Raw genomic sequence first — 20350 nt, forward strand, 5'->3', positions numbered from 1 at the left:
TGAGAGAACTTCCACTGGTAACTCATGATTCGAATTCTGCTTTTATCTGCCGTAGGACAGTTGACGGCTGTCGGGAGGTTTGCGAGTCGTCTGCGTGTCTCATTTTGAGTGAGGCGGTTGTTCGCTGGAGTGTAAAAGTTCACTGGAGCACTTGCAGGTCACGGCGGCTCTGTTAGACATCAGCTGACTGGTGCACGTCGACCATTCACAACAGAACGTGAATGACGGTCAGGGAATCCTGCTCGGTGTGATGCTGAGTCACATGATCAGCTCGGACACTTGCCGTTTGTGGATTCAACCTCAACCTTGTTGCTCTGCTTGTGTTGGTAATCAGCATTAGTGAACCGTCTATTTAGGCTTCATTCTCTTAATTTGGCATTTACTTTGTTATATCCTCTTGAGAATAAGGTGCTGCACATTTTATTTGATAATGAAGCTTTATTGAATTTATTTAACGCCCCCCCCCCCAAAATATTAAATATTTAATTTAAATGCTAATTCATGAACTAAAAATGATCCTTCAAAAGAAAGAAATAATCCAAACATGGCCCAGTACTTAACTGCTGCTTTAAACATGAAACGTCTCGGAGTAAAACAAACATTTTACTGTCAGTTGTAGAAATCGCAGTAATCAAACACCAGTTTTCTGATGACAAAAATACAAAATTCATAAAATAATTCAACCTCACATTAAAAAATAAATCTTTGTGCCTATGATATACTCAGCATAATGTTGCAAACAATATGACCTTTAATATTTGTCTTAAATATACAAGTCATCTGATTTAATGCTCCAGTTATCATACTGAACATTTTCCTAGCGACAGCAACTTACACAGTGAAAACCACATAACTGGATTCCATCAGCACAAGAAGTTTAAACAGTGAAATCAGAAGATGTTTTGTTTCCATCTTTCGAGCCGCATTTTTGTGGAGAGATATTTTGATTTGCAAATAGACAAAGCTTTTTGTTTTAATTCATGTAAACATGTTTATTTCCTTTCCTTTAACGTGAATATTGTTGCATTTTTAATAACGTCCAACACACCCATAATCTGCTGCTGATTTCCTGCAGAGCGAAGGATAAAGAAAGGTTCCACGACTGTTGTTGTGTGTTGTTTACTTGTGACCTTTAGGGTGTTTGCAGCTGTTTGTGTCTCACCTCCTCACAGCTTAACCCCACCAGAGCTGTTTGGGAGGAGGAGGAGCTGTCGTGGGTGGTTCCACGTCAAACACGGCCTCTTGTCCGATCGTAGAGCAGATGTAGTAGAGGTTGGTACCCAGCATGACCAGTATGGGGAAGAAGGAGAAGCCGAAGCCGAGACCCCTGATGCTGCTGCCCAGAGAGAGGCAGAGCCAGTAGATCAGCCTGCAGCACAGGAGGAGGCACGTCAGGCAGCAGTCAGGAGCACTCGTACCAGTCCAGAGAGGCTGAGGAGACTCTCCAGACTCGTTCTCTGGTTGTGCTTCCTGTCAGCTTGATTTCAATGAACAGTTCTCAAAAACGAGTAGAGTAACGGATACTTCATGACGGCATCAACTACTGCTGTATTCCACCGCACTCAGAACTGAGGGGGACAAAAACAGCCTCCCACAGGAAAATGTCTTGAAAGGATCCGTCTACCCAAGTCTGCCTTCCTGATGTTGCGGCAAATACGGCGCCATACGCAGCATCTAGTCAGCAGCATTAAGCTTTTCAGACATGTTTTTGCAGCAACAACTTTGTAGTTACCGTTTCTATTCAGTTGATGTGTTTGATATATCTTTGTGAGTGCGTCTGTCTCTTTTTATTATGCATGTGCGTACATACTAAGCCATGGAGCGCACAGGTCTATCACGTACCTGCCAAATACAAATATGATGGTGAGCAGTGGCACCAGCTTCACCAGGTCCTGGCTGATGTAGGTTGCCATGACAGCCAGCTGCAGGAAGTAGAAGAGGAAGAGGGCCAGCGATTCGTTAACGTAGTGCCAGTGCACCGCCACCTCTCGGTTCACCAACAGTTCACTGTGATAGAGGGGCGTCAGCACGCCATACCGCAGCCTGGCCACGCCCTGCACCACCACACCTGCAGAGAGAACCAGGCACCTGTTCAGAGTGATGTTTCATGCACAAAGAAACGGAAGACAACAAGCACAACGGGGTTCCACAATCTACCACGCTGACAGTCTTACCAAGCAGGATGGGGATGGTGGCGAAGAAGGAGCAGCGGAGCGTGTACACCACCCTGAGGGGGGTGCTCTCCAGCAGAGGTGAATCAAAGGGGAGGAGGGCATAACCCCCCCACACCAGGAGAGGGAAGAGGAGCCCAGCAGCCACCGTTGCCAGAGCCAGCTTCACTTTTTCACTACACATGCGATCACACATGTCTGAGATGAAGGAAAACAACAAAACATCAAACAACTTTCTCTGTCTTTCCAAGTACAAAGAGTTATAAAAAAAAATTTTAATCACTAAACCTTTGTAATTGTCTATTTTAGTCAGATATTAGCACACATAATGCTTGACCACTGTAGATGAAATGTTAACACAAACGCAAAAGTTCTGGCCCACACATGTTCATTCCAAAGAGCAGGTGTGGAGTGGCCGCCGCAGTTGGTTATGATGGTCTAATGAGTCTCTGTGGAAAATGTGGCGACATCTGAATTGCATCACGTCCACTGGGCTGAGTGTTGGAGTGTCCCCCCCCCCCATAAGTCTAGTCTACTTCTAAGTTTAGAACCGTTTCACAGAGCAGTTACATTTGGGCACAGTTACTGTAAAAATAAATCTGTGTACTTACTGTACTTTTCTTGCTGGTCGGCCCAGTCAGTGTAATACTGCCGGGGTGACTCGGGCTCCATCCCTGGCTCCTTGTCGATGTCGTCCATGAAGAACATGCTCTCCTCGGGAGGCTCTTCACTGGATGTACGAACAATCGTGACTTTGGGAGTGAAACCCATGGCAGCTTTCGCCGACAGCAACTTTTCTTCTTCTTCTTCCTCCTCTTCATCATCTGCCAGGGAACCATCTCCTTTATCACCCTGCTGCATCTCAATCACATCATCCCTCCACCGCTCACCCTCAGGCAAGCTCTCCCTCCACTTAGCACTGCTCTCTCTGTCGCTCTCTCCCTGACTCGGCTCCTCAGACAGGTCCTGGCTCCCTCCACTGATCCCCGTGTCCCTCTCTTCCGGTTTTGAGAGCCCCACCTCTGACCTGATTCCATCATCAGGGTTTGTCTGTGGCCTCTTGTCTTTGTCTCCTGGCCATGGCAGCGTGCTGGGCTCCAGAAGAGCAAAGCCAGGCTCTTCCTTTTCAGGATCTTCCTCCTTTAATTCCTCTTCATCTTCAAAAGTCTTTCCCTTCTCTAGGCTGTCACTCTCATGATGCTCTTTCTGTCCTGGTATTTGGGGTTCTGCCACTGGACCAAGAGGTTTAAGTGACACCTCGTCACTTACTTCGGAGAATAAACCAACTTGGCCAGACATTCTTGTTCAATCCGGGGGTTTAAACCCAATTTTCTCTTGGTTTCAGTCAATATCAGCGGCTCCGTCTGGAGTCTGACTAGCGAAACCTCTGCCAGCTGCTGACAGTCATATTTGCTGTCTTAAAAGATTTCTGTGAGGGGGGAAAAAAAAGGAGTTAAACAAATTAACAACATCCAACTCGTCCATCTTAAACTTCCCACGGATACAAATCAAAGTCCAGTGTTTATCTTGGGTGTGTTTTACTATATGGGCCTTGCATGTGCCAACACAATCACACCACAAACTCAAGTTTAGTCAGTCGTGTGAGTACATTTGATAAAGTGAGACAACACTGCAAAATATCCTTAAAGGATGCTATTACTGCATCACTGTTAGGTCCCAAACAAGAACAAAATCCTTATCTTTCTCCAGATAGCCTGGGTATTGTTCATTCAGTATGTTTCCAGTCATAATTAACAATATAATAATAGATGAAGAGCCAAAACTATCAATCTGTTGTCAAAGGGAAGCTGCAACAATGCTTAAATGATCTGCTTTGGCATCTTTGAATCTGGAGCAAAGGATTAAGTACGGCTCAGTGTTTATTCACCCTTCATGCCCAAAATATCTCTGCTTCAAATCCACCACAACACCCAAACTACCACTGGAAATTATGCTGCAATTGTGATTTTCACTGCAGATCATCTTAAGTTCCATTATTGTTCATTAATTTGTAAAGAATGTTTAACATCGACAGGAAAGAGTACAATCCTCTCGAGCTCAAAGTGACATTCAACTTCTTGTTTTATGCAAATAGCTCTCCGAAAACTGATTCATTTAACAAAACTGAAGATAAATATGAACAAAAAGTTCTTCAATTTGGGGAGTTGGAACCATCAGAAGTGCACTAAAACATCCTGTATATCAGCTACTAAATATCAATTAATGACTTCCAATTGATAAAACCAATATTTCAAATTGTTACCTCAATCAAAATGAATGAATCATTTTCTACACCTTTCATCCTCATGGTTCTCTGACGGAACCGTAAATGCAGCAAACTAATGATCAGGAATCTGTTATAAGTTCTAAATATCGGTTTCAATCGATCGAAATATTACTGAAATTACGAAGTTGAAAAATCGTCATTGAAAAATGTTACAGTGCAAGACCCAAATATCAGGAGATGCAATATTCGTGTGTGTGTGTGTGTGTTTGTTTGTGTCAAAATATCGATGTGAATTGTGTATTGTGGTGCTGCAGACATTAAACAATGCAAATAATATTCTACAGACTCGAGAAAACGTTGTTGTTTAGCACAGATCCCCACAAAAATAACTCCTATTATCATTTCAGTGCATCATCACTCAAAAAATACGATTTCCATAAGTTTTGACACATTTTTCAATTACTTACTCAGCTGTAATATTACTACAGTAATGTCGAAAAAGATACAGAAATTAATCAAAATCTAAATGTATCACTGACTTGAGTAACACTCATTACAAAATTACGTTTCCTTCACGAATGTACCATAATATGTTACTGGGGCATCATAGTACAGATTGTTTCATGTATTTATCCGAAGATGCTAATAATTTACAGAAAAGCTACACTCCCGTACGCACTCATTCTCTGAATAAACATGCTGTCTGTACTTTGCCTAAGAGCAAACTACTGCACATAGAAGAAATTTAACCATCAAAAAAAGTTAAACCAGTGTGTTTGGAACTTTTAATACGTTACAAGTAAAAACTGTACGCCAGGTCTCTCGGGTGGACTGGTTTCGGGAGTTGCTCGTACTTCTAAAAAACGGAACTATTCTTGCGTACTTGCTTTTCTAATTTCCACCACAATGGCGTATACATGTATATATATATATATACTTTTTTTGTAATAGTCATGAAAAAAACTGAGAATTCGTCACTAAGTTTTCGTGAGAAAATACATTATTATTCAGGTAATGTTAAAATACTCCTATCATAACAGGAGTGTTTCCCCCTGCTAGCTGCGGCTAACTCCGTGGTACGAAGCTAGCTGAACGGCCCGAGTGAGGAATGTAGTTTCTGGTTGGAGCTAAACTTGTTTAGCAACTAGCACCGACCCAGGTGAAACTTCACCCGCCAATAACTCTCAACACCGACTGTTCACTTACCTGCTGGTACTCTGTACACACCACCAAAACAATCCTACGTCACCTGAGAGACACCAGTTTTATCTTTTTTTTTCTCACTGTTTTAACACAGAAGAAATTGGACAGGTGTTCGTTACATGTTTCCCGTTTCCTTGTCCTGTTCGGAAGCAGGTACAGGTAAGAGCTACCACTCTGATCGGGTTTCAAAACACCAAATGTTGCGTCTGACGTCATCCCCTCGTTGTAGTCCATGTTAGCTACTCAAATCTTGTCAAAACTGTGTAGTGAACTACCGCATCCACGGTGGGAGAACAGGTATAAACGCCGTAAGTAGGATTAATGGCTGTTGTACCGGATTGCTGAATCCATCAACAAATAATATTAATGTCAATATTAACTATTTGAACACAAGTTTATGTTTTAGAACATTCTGGAAAACCTTTTAATCTCCAGCTTGCATGATAAAAGCTATGAATCCTATTATTTTTTCTCATCATTGATGATAAACAAGTCCTAAGAGACGTTTAAAAACTGCGCTTTGGGTTCATCGGAACCATTTTGTTTATTTATGTTAAATGACCTAAATCTGCCTATATCAATATTGTTCAATGTTCCATTATTATCGTTGAACCAGGAAGCTTCGTAGGGATTTATCATTCTTAAAATAGACAATCTTTGACTCAGGTGTATGCCGTCATCAGACAGGAAAGGTGAGGGTGGAGCTGATTCTCTCAACCAGTATTGGTACATTAACCTGTGTACACATTCCTCAGGAGCAGACAAACACCGGGATAGGAACTGAAATGGAGCAGAGCGACATGTGGAGCCACACTCTCGGCTATTTAAGATCCTCAGGTGAAGGCAGTTGCCTCCTTCAGGCCTCCCGACCCTCTCTGACGTCATCGCGACTCCCCCTTCTGGTCGACCCCGCCTCCCCTTTTGTCTGTTGTGGACTCGCCGTCGGTCGTAGCCTTTAGCCACGGTTGCGTCTGAGTAAGAACTGAAAAATGACACACAGTTAAACATTATTCAGCTTTTATCAATAAAGATTTATTTTAAAAAGTGTTTGGTTGAGTGATCCATCAGCAGGTTGACTAATAACTCCAAACTACTTGATAAACAAGTGATTTAATGCATCAGTCCCAAACTCGCCTCTCGGTTTGCAGCTTTTCTATTCTATACCACTGTAATTTTAATTTAATGTCTCCAGCACTGAGAGTTTGCTGCAGACAAATATTTATGAAACTGTTGAAGAAAACAGTGGCAAGAAAAGATATTAAAATAACTTTTTAAATACTAGAGGAAGTGTTTCAGCTTTTTCAAGCTCATCAAGATTTTTTTTTAACTTTATCACATTTCTTATTCAAAAAAAAACGTAATCTTTCAATAAAACTATTATCTATCATAGCTGAAGTAGTTAGCATGAAAAAATATTTTTTATGAAATCTTGTGTTATACCAAGAAAGGCTCTATGTAAAGGCTACTTGTTAAGGCAACATATTAATTTAATAAATATAAATATTTTAATTTTGGGCTCTATCAAATACAATAAAAGGTTTGTTCGTTTTTGGTTTGCAAACTGGAGACCATTTCCTATCGCGAGGGTGGAGCTTCAAAGGAGTGTCTCTATTAGGATTCAGTTTAAGGTGGTGGTGACATGTCGATCCCACGGTCGCCATGTCTTGAAAAAAAACTTGCATCATAATTTTCTTTACTCTCAATGGTGTGTTTTTTATGTCTGTGTCTATTTCTCGGGTGCATATTATTTTTTTATTTAAATAAGAACATCTTGTTCAAAATATCATTCAAGCCCCGTGTGTCCACAACTGAACCGCAAGAGAGAAAATGTGCTGAGGTTCGGAACTGTAAACAGTCGACATGTTTGTGGAGCCGATTGTTTTCCAGGTGATAGTCTGAGTCGACCTCGTAGGCGATAGAAAGAAGTCCACCTGTGGAGGCGATTAAAACAGCGCGATCAAACCGGACCGTGACGACCTGCTCCGGTAGATTTCGCCTTGTTTTTCGCAAGATTTCTTTAACTTAAGCGCCCCACCCCTCCCACAAAACACAAAAACAAACAACAACATGCGCGTCTGTGATCGCCGTGATAGCGGTTTAAATTTCGATAGCTTCCGGGGGTCCGTCAGTTTAATAGCACTCTGAGGGAACCTGCGACGCAGAGTTTCCGTTCCGCCTAAATCGTCCGCCTCACCTGAAGGAAGTTATTTTCCAATCAACAACCTTTAATAAATACATTAAAACGTCTGTATATGTGTAACGTATGTATTTATATTGGCATAGGTGGGACAAACCCATTGTTTTACATAAAGTCTAAAATCGAGACGACGAATAAACAAATGTCATTTCAAATATGAAAGAAATCAGTAGTTACTCCTCGACTAGATGTACAAAAATACTAAATGAAAAGGGATGTGGCTGTTTACCGTCACTCTAGTAGTTTGGCCAGCAGCAGCTCTCCTCTTCAGTGGGCTCAAATCTTTCAAGGGGTGTCACAAGTTATTAGGTCCAAGTCCGGTGGCAAGTCTTCAATGATTTTATTTTTGAGTCTTGCAAGTCTTGGAAATTTTAAAATGAAGCAATTTAACACTTTGAGAGAATTCCTTTTTAGTTTATGACCTTGGCAATACTGACGATGATCACATTCATCGTATTCTCCAAAAGTCCTCACGTCCTAATCTACATTTGCTTGTCTGCCGCATAGAAAAAAAAATACACCAATTCAATCATGCTGGTTGACAGGGCCATGAACAGTGAGAATGTCAAACACCAGCTCCCTCATCCTCATTATTCCCAAGTGTGAACTTGTTACGGAGCAAATGACAGCCGTGTCACCTGCATCAGAGCAGGACACATTTGAGGGTTTCCTTCATGTACTTGATGAGCTACATTTCCTCCTCAGCACAGAGCGTCGTGACAGCGGGACTTTGCTTAAACTTCCCTAACCTTCTTATTCTGCTTAACATAGCATTTATATGCTATCATTATAAGTAACAAAGTAATCTGATCATGTTTGATTAAATTAGCGTCACACAACAATAACGCAGTTTAGCACACCTGCGCTGTGAAGTTCACAGCCCCTGAGGAGGAAACTTGGAAAATAATTATGCTTCATTTTTCAGTTCATATTTCAAAGGCTAGGTGGCACGGTGGTGCAGTGGTTAGCACTGTGGCCTCACAGCAAGAAGGTTCTGGGTTCGAGTCCTGGCTTGGGCATGGGATCTTTCTGTGTGGAGTCTGCTTGTTCTCCCTGTTCCTGTGTGGGTTCTCTCTGGAACTCCAGCTTCCTCCCACAGTCCAAAGACATCAGGAGGGGACGAGGCTGATTGATACTCTAAATTGACCGTAGGTGTGGCTGTGAGTGTGAATGGTTGTCTGTCTCTATGTGTTGGCCCTGTGATGGACTGGTGACCTGTACAGGGTGAACCCCGCCTCTCGCCCAAAAACTGCTGGGATAGGCTCCACCCCCCACCCCACGACCCTTAACGGGAATAAGCGGAAGAAAATGGATGGATGGATGGTTTTCCAAGGCTTTAAGCCTTTCCCATGATTTCGGGTAGGATTATATTTAAAGAGTTCAGAAAGATCCCCTTTATTGTGGCAATTTTATTTGTAGAACATTTGAGAGGAGACAGTTTTCTTTCCAAGGTCATTTGTTACCAATATTCACAGCTGAAATATCACAGAGGAAAAATCCTCAGAAGTGAAACAATTTGATCACATGGCAATGGGACTGTGATTAAACTAGACAAATTGTTAAATTGTGCAAAATTGATGTGACTGTCAGTTCAACTCATTTTGACATATTTAAGTGAATAGGTGAGCTTACTGGACAGAAAACAGCTGGTTTCAAGAAAGTGAAATTTCATATGCTAAATACTTTGTGTACAAACTATGGGAGCAGACTAATATGGAACAGGTTAGCATGTGAAGCCTTGATTCTCACCACACAAAAAACGTCACACCACACCATTGAAAATAAAACAGCGAGATCCACATTTTATTTCAAGACCATATCTCACAAATTATTGGCTTCTTGCTCAAAAGACACAAAACCACATACTTGTCAACTTTAAAATTATTTTAACTGACAAATCCTGACTGGATTTCAAACTTGAACCTCCTCCTCCTCCGCCCTCGTCTTACAAGACAGGACACAAACACGTTTTGGCATTTAGAAAACTTCAACTGGGACCCAACCATAAAGGGGTTAATATCAGTAATCATGACACACGAGTAATGGAACCAAACATGTCACACAAGTTTTAAGAAGGTTCCCAAAAACTTTTTTTTCTTTGTGTGAAATTAAAACAATTAATTGAATTTAATCTCATGACAGTATATATATATATATAAAAAAAAAGGTTTCACAGCTATACATAAAGATTAACAGAAGAGCAAAACTACTATTACAACTGTATAATAGCCAAAACTAATGAAGGTACACGAAGGAAGAAATCTTCAGGGCCACTGTGAGGCGGGAAGGCATTTGACACAGCTCTTTGTTCTGTCAAGCGATGCAGGTAATAAAAGTCAAGACGTAAGAACCAAGCGACTGTAATCGATGAAACGTACATTCAAAGCTTTGGCAATTAAGGCAAAACAAACATGATCAATGAGGAGGAATGGCATCGACATCAATTATAAAACATCATGACATCATTCAGACGTTAAGCCCCAAAACTCCCATCACATTCCCAATAGAGAGCCGAAGCAAAGAGTTCTTTTCCCCCAGTGGGAAAACATTTACTAATGAAACTTTCTTTTTTTTCAAACAAACTATTGAAACTCCACCAAAGTTCATGGGTAAGTTGATGGGCAGCAGCTAGTCTGGATAAAAGGGGGACTGGACACTACAAAAATGTGTGTCATAATCAGGCCTAAACAAATTTGGCCCCTTGATAAAGCTCAAGTTTTGATTTTCAAAGTTTATATTTAAACTTTTTAAATTATTTTTCACAGAAATTACACTACCGGTCAGAAATTTGAGAAAAATTCCCAATTTCTTTTTTTTTTCCTCTTCATTTTTTTCACAAGTTCGAAAAGCAGCTTAAAATACAAAATAAAATAAAACAAAAAACCAACAACAAAACGCAAAATAAAAAGGAAATTAAATTGCAGTTAACTGCCAGTTTAGGTCACCAAAAACAGAAAAATTAACATAAATATAAGGTATTAAAAAACTGACATTTTTAGGGATCAATAAGTTTTTGTAACTTCCAGTTTTCTGCAGCAATGGAAGTCATTAAAGCCCTGACATTTGACAGTTACCCTTACTTTTATTTAGACAACATTTCTATTCAGGAAGCAATGATCATGGCCAGAAAGGCCATGAACAAAGGAAGTAGTCCATTATAAGCCTCCCAGTGAGGCTCTTCCCAGCAGAGAAACAACAAAAACCCAGGTGAGGACAGCTTCCTCTGGAATACTTTTACACCTGTGGCAGTAGTGTTGAATTGTCCCCAAATGATAAGTTCAAACAGAATGACTCTGTTGGCCGAACAAATTGAACCGAATCACTTCCTGAAATGATTCATTCATTTCTCGGTTCAGTTGAGTTCCCCTTGCAAGTGAGTGAGGCAGTGAGTGATGAACTTTAACTGAATATGATTTGTTCCATGCCAACCAGACTTGAATCAGTCCTTGTGCGAGTGTGTCACGTGTTTCCCCTAAGCTCACAGCTAATGTATAGCAGCCTGCTAGCTATGACACCAGGTTCAAACACTGTTAAGGCAGGCAAGAACGAGACGCCCTGTATCAAAACACAGTTTTTCTACCAACACATAAATATGCATCATTATACTGAAAAAAGCATGATAAATCCCCCCTCAAATATAGGAATGTAGTCCATGTACTTTGCACAAGTAGATTATCGGCACTCAGCACATCGAACCAAGATGTCACTGGCCCTGGGCTCACCTACTAACAGATTTCTTTATTCATTTACTGTACCATCACACAAAAAGACACCAATGTTACTCAGCAAAAATCACCCACAGCACAGCAACACCACAGCCTCCAGTCTGCCAGCCACATGCAGGAGGACAACAGAGCCCAGCGGTGGGGCTGCGGACCACCAGCAGGTGCCTCTGCTCGCCTGGTCAACTACACACTTAAACAGGTCCAGTTCGATTAGCTATGCTTGTACTAACAGTCCCACAGCCGGGAGTTACATTTAAAAAGCCGCATGACCACAAACGCACACCTTCAAATCCCCGTTTTAACATTTCCTATAAACACAAACTTAAAAGGTTGAGCTGTAATGACAGGAGAGAGACTCACATGTGCTGCTGCTGAGACCGAGGAACCGTGCATGTTCAGGGATTCATTGTTCTCTGAATGCGCTACGCAGAAAATGTGAGTCCTGAGTGACAGCCAGCAGATTAACCGCTCTGGAATGACGCTTAGTACGGCCAAGAGCAACGCGGAACTGCACATCAGTCAAAAAAAGACTTCCAAAAACCAGCGTTGATCTGACATTTAGCAAAAAACATTTCAAGTGTCAATATTCATAGAATAAGTCCAGCATGTTTGTCAAAGCAACACCACTTCTAGAAGACAGGGATCATCATGAGCCGAATCGTGAGCAATTCAGACGCATTTCAGTTCAGTCATTCGGACTTTAGCGTTGAAGCTTCGGTCAGAGAAAAGAACGACTTTTCCCACCATTGTGCGTTGGGAAGAATTCTAGACCTGAAGCCACAATATGGTTGGACGTGTTTCTGAGAGTTAGCCAGTATCGGTTTCAACCAGGAGGGGAAAACCTATAGGTTGGACAGGTTGAGCGGCAGCAAGAATCATACCAATAAAATGGATCGAGGGCTTGTCTGGATCATAAATACATTTTGAAAAACAAGTTTTAAAAAAATAGAGCAGTTCTACAACTTTTGACCGGTAGTGTGCTGCAGATAAACACAACAGAATTAAGATTTGAATAAATACAACCATGCTACATCTTAAACTGCCCTTACATAAGTAGAGGCAATAAAACCCTGGTTATATCTGGAACATCGCATGGTGCGGTCCAAAAACAGTGGTATTAATCAATTTCATTCGAAAGTGAATTTAAATAAATACATAGGCCTACAGTTTGTTCGGGGAAAATCACATTGTTCATGTTTTAGAGATAAAACATTCATTTAAAAATGTGTGCTGGTGGATATAACGGACACGTCATTTTGTCAGACTGACCAACAAAAGAAATAAAAACGAGAGATAACATAAGAAGCTTATCAGAACTTCGGCTCTCTATAGTTGATTTTTTTTTGTTTTCAACATTTGTCTAGACTTTTTTCCCTGTCAAGTCATTCAGCAGCAACGTGACTTGCGTTGGGTTACAGTAAAACTGACTAACACTACATTTGAGAACTAAACTGAACAAACCGTCTATAATAAAACTACTCTACGTGCCAGTTCTAATTAAAGATTTTGTGTCGCAGACGACAGAAATAAAGTTAGTCAGGAAAAGTGCTGCTGAATATCTAGTCTACTCTGACAAAATGTTAAAAACATGTTTTTTTTTTAAACTGACAAAACTGTTTTAAACAGCAACTAGAAGTGTTTCGTTCGTGCTCTGCAAGTTCATCCATGAAGCGCCCTATTTTGTCAAGTCCGCTTCCATGATCCTGCTTGTAGGATCGTCCATCAAGCCCGGTTACTAATTTCAATGCTTGAATCCTGATCGTTGAGCATCTCCCCAGTATGCCCTTCCTGCTGTTTGGACTCTGGCTCCTCGCTGTGCTCCACCTGCTCTTCATCTTCCACAGCAACCGCCGGTGACTCTTCAGCTACTGAATGGTTGGTGACTGTGCTGTTGCCAAGCTGCAATTCATCGGTGGCTTTCCTTTTCTTGACTGAACCTTTAGGGCGCCCCCTTTTCCGTGGGGTGCCATCCTCACCTTTTGCAGTACTTGGGGGACGACCTCTTTTTGTTGGAGCTCCATCATTTGGCATACTCTTACGTAAGTGAGCACCTTTCTTAGATTCAGACTTGCGAGGTCGACCCCGACTTCGGCGAGGGGCTTGTGGGACTCCCTCTGGAGGGTCAGTGCGAGGATATTTCCTTGGCCTCCCCAGGGGCTTCCACACTCTTGGCTTTTTAAGCTCCTCAGGTGAGGGAATTGGGTACTTCCTTGGCCTCCCCAGCGGTTTCCACACTTTTGGCTTTTTAAGTTCTTCAGGTGAGGGTAATGGGTACTTTCTTGGCCGTCCCCTTTTCGCTGGTTCTTTTCTTGGTCGACCACGCTTTCCTTTTTTGGTGGGAAGAACACCTTCTAATTTCACGGGTGGCTTTGAATCTCTCAATGGCCGTCCTACCTTATTATGTACGACATATGCTCGCGGTTTCTTGTTTAAAGACCCCTTTGGTCGTCCTCTTCCCCTCTTAGCTTGGTTGCCATCTGCCACCCTTTTACGAGGCATTTCAGTACTGCCTTCATCCTCTTCACCCCCTGTGATACTTTCTGCTTTGCGCTTCATGGATGCTTTTTCAGAACCACCATTTGGTATAACTTCCATGGAGACCTTTTCAGGCATTCTTTTGTTAGAACCTTTTGGCCTCCCCCTTTTCTTTTCATTACTGGCCTGCTTCTTGGACACTGAACCTTTTGGCCTTCCAGGACCTCTAGTTTTTTTCCTAGATTTATCTGAGAGGCCATCCCCTGATCCTTGCTGCTGTGTGTGTGCTGTCCTAGAGAGTTTTGGTCGACCTCTTCCTCTTTTGGGCGTTGTGGACTCACCATTGGAAATACCAGATGCGTTCATTTCTTCTTCCATATTACTGCCTTTAGCTAGGACTGCTTCAGTTATATTTGTACCTGAAAAGTTACACATTATAAAGCATTACTTATCTTTTGTTGATAATCAATATAAAAAAAATGAAGTGATTAGTTGACTGGCCCATTAGCAACTTTACTGGTAACTCAAAATTACTTGATAAACAATACAAACAAGTCATTTAAAGACAAAATTCCAAACGCACTCTAGTTCTACTTTACCGCTTTTCTATTTGATACCATTGTAATGTTAATATAATGTCTTAAAATTTTAGAATGTTTGCCGGAGACAAAGTGATATTTGATGATGCCAGCCTAGACATTTGGAAATTCATAAACTATCATGAAAATACTTGGCAAATCAACACAATCAAAATAATTCATTGAAGCTACACTAAAATAGTGAATACAGACTCCAGAGCTGGTTATCAGTCTGTTGTTAAACATCAACCAAGCCCGACCATCAGCTGATCTCTATCTCTCTGTTCAAACACACCAGAGAGCTCATCCAAAACAGGACGGTAGCTCCTTTAACAGTTCAAACGTGTTGTATGTCAACTGATGTGTTAACATAATCTATAGCAAAAAAATAAACATGACAAGGATCTACACACACATGTCACTCGCAATAGAAACTGTTTCATGTAAACCCACATTAAAAACTAATGTGGGAGATAATTTGCACATACATCAGGGAAGTTAGGTCCAATTACAAGCGGTCACAGGAAACACATTTTAATGCATTTAAAGTTTGAATAGGGCCATTAACTTTGTAAGAGAACTAAGGGTGCCACGTGTGTGTAACAATATCTAACTCACTATTTTAGTCTGTTCCAACGTGTTTCCAGATGAATGAATCAGCACTGCATTTCTGACATCCTCTTCAGCGGCAGAAACATGTTGTGTCTCCCTCCTCGTCTCTACCGACACGAGGTAAAACCAAAACCAGGAGGAGGGTGCGCAACATTGACAACACAAGACAAAAATCAATATGTTGCAGCACGAGCTGACAATCATTTTATTTTGATTAGCTTGTTGTCATGATTGCGGGAAACTGAAATAGTAATCAAAATTCAATTATTCTCCAAGCCCTAAACACGTCAAGAAACCAACAATGTACTATGTTGAAGACTTGCAACTAGCGTTCTCTTTCAACTTTTATTTCAGCACCTCACTATGGGACATGCTCTGTGCACTGTCCCCCAGAAGCTCCTTTATCAGTTCTGTCTGGCAGACAAGTGAAACATCAGCTCCACAGTGAAGAGACTTCCTTCCAATAAAAGAGCATGACAAAGCATCATTTCCTCAATCTTAAATATCTTCTCACTCCTAGAAGCTACCTCTCAGGCACCAGGTGTTGCTAACTGGCTAGTATACTGTTAACATAACAAACTAACAACTCAGTCTCCAGTTGCTAAATTGTGCTACTCTCTGTTTTCTAAGTTGAGTGCTTGAGTTTCCAAAAAGTTGCTGCTTTCACCAACTGTGTCCAAACACCAGCTAACAGTGCAAGCAGTTTCCAAACCACAGCTACAGAAGCTAGCTACCATAAAGCTGCCATTACATTCATCCCAATCTTGGAACCCATTGGCCATGTCTGACGACTTAGCCTCTGGGAACAAGGGTTAGTAATTTTGGTGTTACTAGTGTAGCCAGTGGATATTCGGTCCAAGCCTTCCTTGTCCATCCGCCACTAATTGTTTACAGTCCTTACAGCAACTTGACACGTTTGCATGGAGTTAAAAGAGATGAAATACGTGTGGACTGTGTCAAAAGTTGCGAGTTTACACTCAATTGAAAGTTCAAAACCACTGATACAAGTTTGCGACATTGTCAGACCACAGACATTTTACTGACCTTGCATATCAGCAAATGTGCTCCATCTCTTTTGCGCTCCACACACACAGTTAACATGGATGAAACCAAGGCCCGCTCAACCGTGATTGGTCAAAGATACTCAAACAGAAAACAGAAATGAGAAGCTGTCCCAAAATGTCTACCTTGGCTACAGATATAGATGTTTATAGAGATCAGTTTTGTCCTAATAGAGATGGATTGAAGCAATAGCTCGAACTCTCCATAACCACGGACAGGGACAGGCTACCAACTCAGGCATGAGTAAGCAGTAACAGGATAGCCAAGGTGAACACCCACTCTGTATGTGCTAAGTGCTTGGGGCTGCAACATGCCAGATGCGCTAGCATCCTCAGTTAGCTGTGAGCATTGTGTACACCTGTCTGTCAAGACTTGCCAATGCAGGCTGGCATGCCAAGCTAGCCTGTCTCCACAGTGGATTCTGTAACGAGGGTAGCCATTCTCCGCCACAGGAGAAGGTCCAGCGACACATCATCCCCACCCGTGGTAGGTGGGGTGACCAGCTCAAGGCTGCAGCACTGCGACTAGACCCTAACAAGCAAAAAGCTATCTGTTGGTTGAACTTGGTGTCATCACAGGGCACAACTATGAATCAGGGGACAAGCCCATCAACGTAAGTTGCAAATCCAGCTGGTAGCATGTCCCCCTTATAACTCCGCATATATAAGAGGGCAGCTGCAAAGCTGGGCATCACAAGGCTGGAAGTCCTCACCGAGACCACCATGTCTCACTACAAGGGGAAAATGCTGAGTAAAATCCTGTACTAGACAGCTTCTAGAATTCTATCCTGAGTTTGGAGGAGGAAACTAGATTGTGGAGCAATCCTCTCTGCCAAAAACCCCAGGGAGGGTCACCACTAGATTGGATCAGAATGGAGACCACTACTAGTGTCTCACCTCCATCCAAAGCAGAAGTCCGCCTTGACTTCTTCTTCTTCGAGAGGATGAACCCCTGCAGCTGTGTCTCCCCAGACAAACACCTCCCCCTCCTCATACTGCACCATTGCAGACATTTACCCTAGCTGTAGCGCACCTTTTGACCACATCCCCAAAACCTCAGCCTCAACACCAGCTGGTGGCCATGGCAACAAAAGCCCCTGGAAATGAAGGGAGTATAGGCCTGGAAGCCGTTGGCTCCCTGGGACCAGATGGGCCGATCACAACATCTGTCCCTCTCCCCTTAGCCTACAAGTGGTGTGCAGTGGCCATTGCGGTGATCATGCTACACAGCCAGTCAAAAAGGGGGAAGTGGGACATGCAGAGGGCTGGATGGAGCCCCATGTGCTTCACCAGCACACCCCAGTGCACAAGCACACACCTGCGCCCAAACACACAAATATGTCCCTGCCCTCCAATACAATATTCATTAAAGCAGTTTATAGGCACACGCGTCAAAGCAGGTAAGATTAACAAAAAGAGAGAGAAACATAAAATGAGGATTCAAACAGAATACAGCCATGCCACCACACTTCAGTTCTCAGGGGGGACCATTGCCTCCCTCCCTGTTTTCCAGCCATGAGCAAACAGATATGAGCTACATCCACGCTTTATCTGTGAACCCGGCGTGTGTGCAGTTTCAAATGCCAGATTCTAGATGCGGAATCGCTGAAAAAGCAGACCGGACAGCTGGATTCAGGAGATCAGACGGACCAAACCTATCAGTCAAAACCACAATCAATCAGACAGATGCTGTGTTGGGTTCTAATAGCAGTAAGAATCCCTCCACCGAGGAGCTGACGTCACGTCTGTCTGCTAGTCAGGACGGGTATAGTGCAGAGGAGCTTCTGAAGGACAGCGCTGAGAGCTTGTTCCACAGTGAGACAGCTCAAACACGTTTCAGATGATAAACCCAGAGGGGAAATGTTTGCTGAGATAATCAATGGAGTGAGAGGTGGGGTCATTCTCTTTAATATTCTTAATGGAACCACAGCCGCCCCTTTTGGCCATAAAAAAGGGCTGCTAGTTCTTTTAGATAGATGGACAAATATTTTAATCATCCCCGTTGGAAAAATGAAATTTTTAATTAGCTAACATATAAGTGTAGATTAAAACAATGACAGAAGACAAAATTCATCAGATTGGTTGAAAAAAAAAAAACACTTTTGTACCGACAGAATAATTTTCAAGTCTAAAAAATACAAAGAATGTTCAACTTTTGTTTTTTTTTTTACTGAAAGACCTGTAATAGCTGAGGGCTAACGAAGGCTCTCAATTTAATTAACAAAAAAAACTACTTCAATGTTAATTTTATCTTTCTAATTTACAGAATTACTATAATTATTTCTCAAAAAAAATTGAAAATTTATCTGCATCATGTTTAATAAAGCTACTTTGCAGAAAAAAGCGAACATAGACTTTTAAATATCCCAAATATTACTTTGAAAGCTATAACTGAATGATTATTTCTATTTGTTTTTTCCTCGCAGATAATTTAATGGTGTTTTACATGCATTTACCTATTTTCTGGACTGCAACATAACAACGGGAGGAGGGGGTACAGAATATCAAGAGATCTAAAAAGTGGCAACAACCTGCACACCACCGTCCCTGCACGTAAGAGGCCAAAATATGAAATGGTTTTCTCGGTGCATATTAAAATTTTAAACTTGAAAAACCAACTTGATTAAAAAAAAATGGTTTAAGCCCCGTGTATTCTCAACTGGATAGCATGACATAAAATTTGCTCAGGTTTGGAGCTGTAAACATTCGGCATGGATGTGTAGCTGATTGTTTTCCAGGTGATAGTCGGTGTCAAACTCGACTGCGATGGAAAGAGTAGTTAACCTGGGGGAGCGATTCAAACTGCGCAATCAAGCCTGTGTGCATCCTACCTTATAAACGTCCTCTGGTAGATTTTATCCTATTTTTTCATAAAATATTCATTGACTACAACGCCCAAAAACAGAAGATGCGCGTTAATTGTTGCTGTGATGGCGGTTTAAATTTTCGATCGCTTCCGGGGGTCCGTCAGTTGAATGGCGCTCTGATGGAACCTGCAGCGCAGATTTCTCGTTCCGCCTAAATCATCCGCATCATCTTCAGGAAGTAATTTTTCCCACCTGCAACCTTGAAATCTTAAAATTATCTATTTAAACGTCCAGTTTATATATGAGCATATATTAGGTGGGGACGACTCGTTGTTTTGCAGGAAGGCTTTACACTTAAAAGTACAGTCAAGACTACCAATCCTCAAGCAAATCACAAACACGTAATTTCAAACGTTTAAAGCAAACAAGGTAATAATTGTGTTCTATACTTACAAAAATAATTTTCTTGTCAGAATGAAAATAACTGCCTCATTTGATAGCAAAATCGTTTTTAATTGTAGCGCTATCTCATTTATTCATTTTGTTATGAAAAAAAGTGTTTTGAATCGTGATGATATCTCCGAAACACATTAGCCACATTTCAGATAATTTTTTCAGTTGGAATTTGTTTTAGGCGGTCTGTTTCTTAACTTCTGACATCATAGCAGTGTTGATACAACTGATACAAGTACAAAGACAATTTACTTGAAGTTTCTTTATAAATCACACGATGACGACAGTTTTTTGACACATATATTAGGGGCATGAACACAGTGAGAAATGTTAAACAGCAGAAACGTCATTGTAATTGTTACCTTCTCGGTGTGAACGTGTTACAGAGCATATTCACGTTATCACCTGCACCAGGGCAAAAAAAGGATTCGTTGATCTACTCTGTATTTTTCTTTAGAACAGCTTTCAATTTTTTTTTAAAGTAGTATGTGGTTGAAGTGTCAACAAAGTAAAAGTACTTTGAAGTTGTGATGAAGTACGGTTCTTGATTTTAAATGCATGTCTACTTCAGCACAAACCATCCAGCGACTATAGGACTATGGCTCAGCACTGCCCCCTAAAGGACACAACAAATGATGACGGAACAGTAGTGATATGCGTGGGGTACAAACTCCAATACAAATCCCCACACTTGAGTTGAAGTAGAAAAAAAGGAACGTGATTTGACAATTCTCAATAAACCCTTCCATTTCTACCAAAACGTATTAAATTACCAGCTATCATAATTAGTCAAGTGTCAAATTAAAGCCCATGAAAAACTATTCCGATCATGTTTGATTGA

General features: G+C 41.5%; 2 protein-coding genes across 3 annotated transcripts; both read right to left on the bottom strand.

The window, feature by feature from the left end:
* Positions 1-442: 442 nt before the first annotated feature.
* On the bottom strand, positions 443-6710 carry tmem79a (transmembrane protein 79a). The gene is made up of 5 exons (XM_086194380.1): positions 5605-6710; positions 2783-3600; positions 2175-2369; positions 1843-2068; positions 443-1369 (listed from the first exon to the last, which is right to left on the bottom strand). Exons 2-5 carry the CDS (start codon positions 3468-3470, stop codon positions 1174-1176), a joined length of 1305 nt encoding a protein of 434 aa, XP_086050506.1. The 5' UTR covers positions 3471-3600; positions 5605-6710; the 3' UTR covers positions 443-1173.
* A 2863-nt stretch (positions 6711-9573) lies between these two features.
* Positions 9574-19317, bottom strand: LOC147240651 (uncharacterized). Of its 2 annotated transcripts, XM_086193858.1 has the most exons (3): positions 19081-19315; positions 15195-15295; positions 9574-14417 (listed from the first exon to the last, which is right to left on the bottom strand). In XM_086193858.1, exon 3 carries the CDS (start codon positions 14374-14376, stop codon positions 13246-13248), a length of 1131 nt encoding a protein of 376 aa, XP_086049984.1. In that variant the 5' UTR covers positions 14377-14417; positions 15195-15295; positions 19081-19315; the 3' UTR covers positions 9574-13245. The 2 variants fall into 2 exon arrangements, with proteins under 2 accessions (XP_086049984.1, XP_086049985.1); XM_086193859.1 differs by lacking the exon at positions 15195-15295 and having other exon boundaries at positions 19081-19317.
* Between the last annotated feature and the right edge of the window lie 1033 nt (positions 19318-20350).

Source organism: Aulostomus chinensis, chromosome 22 (assembly GCF_037954235.1).
Source record: "Aulostomus chinensis isolate RoL2024-O1b breed Wild chromosome 22, RoL_Achi_v1.0, whole genome shotgun sequence".
NCBI lineage: Eukaryota > Metazoa > Chordata > Actinopteri > Syngnathiformes > Aulostomidae > Aulostomus > Aulostomus chinensis.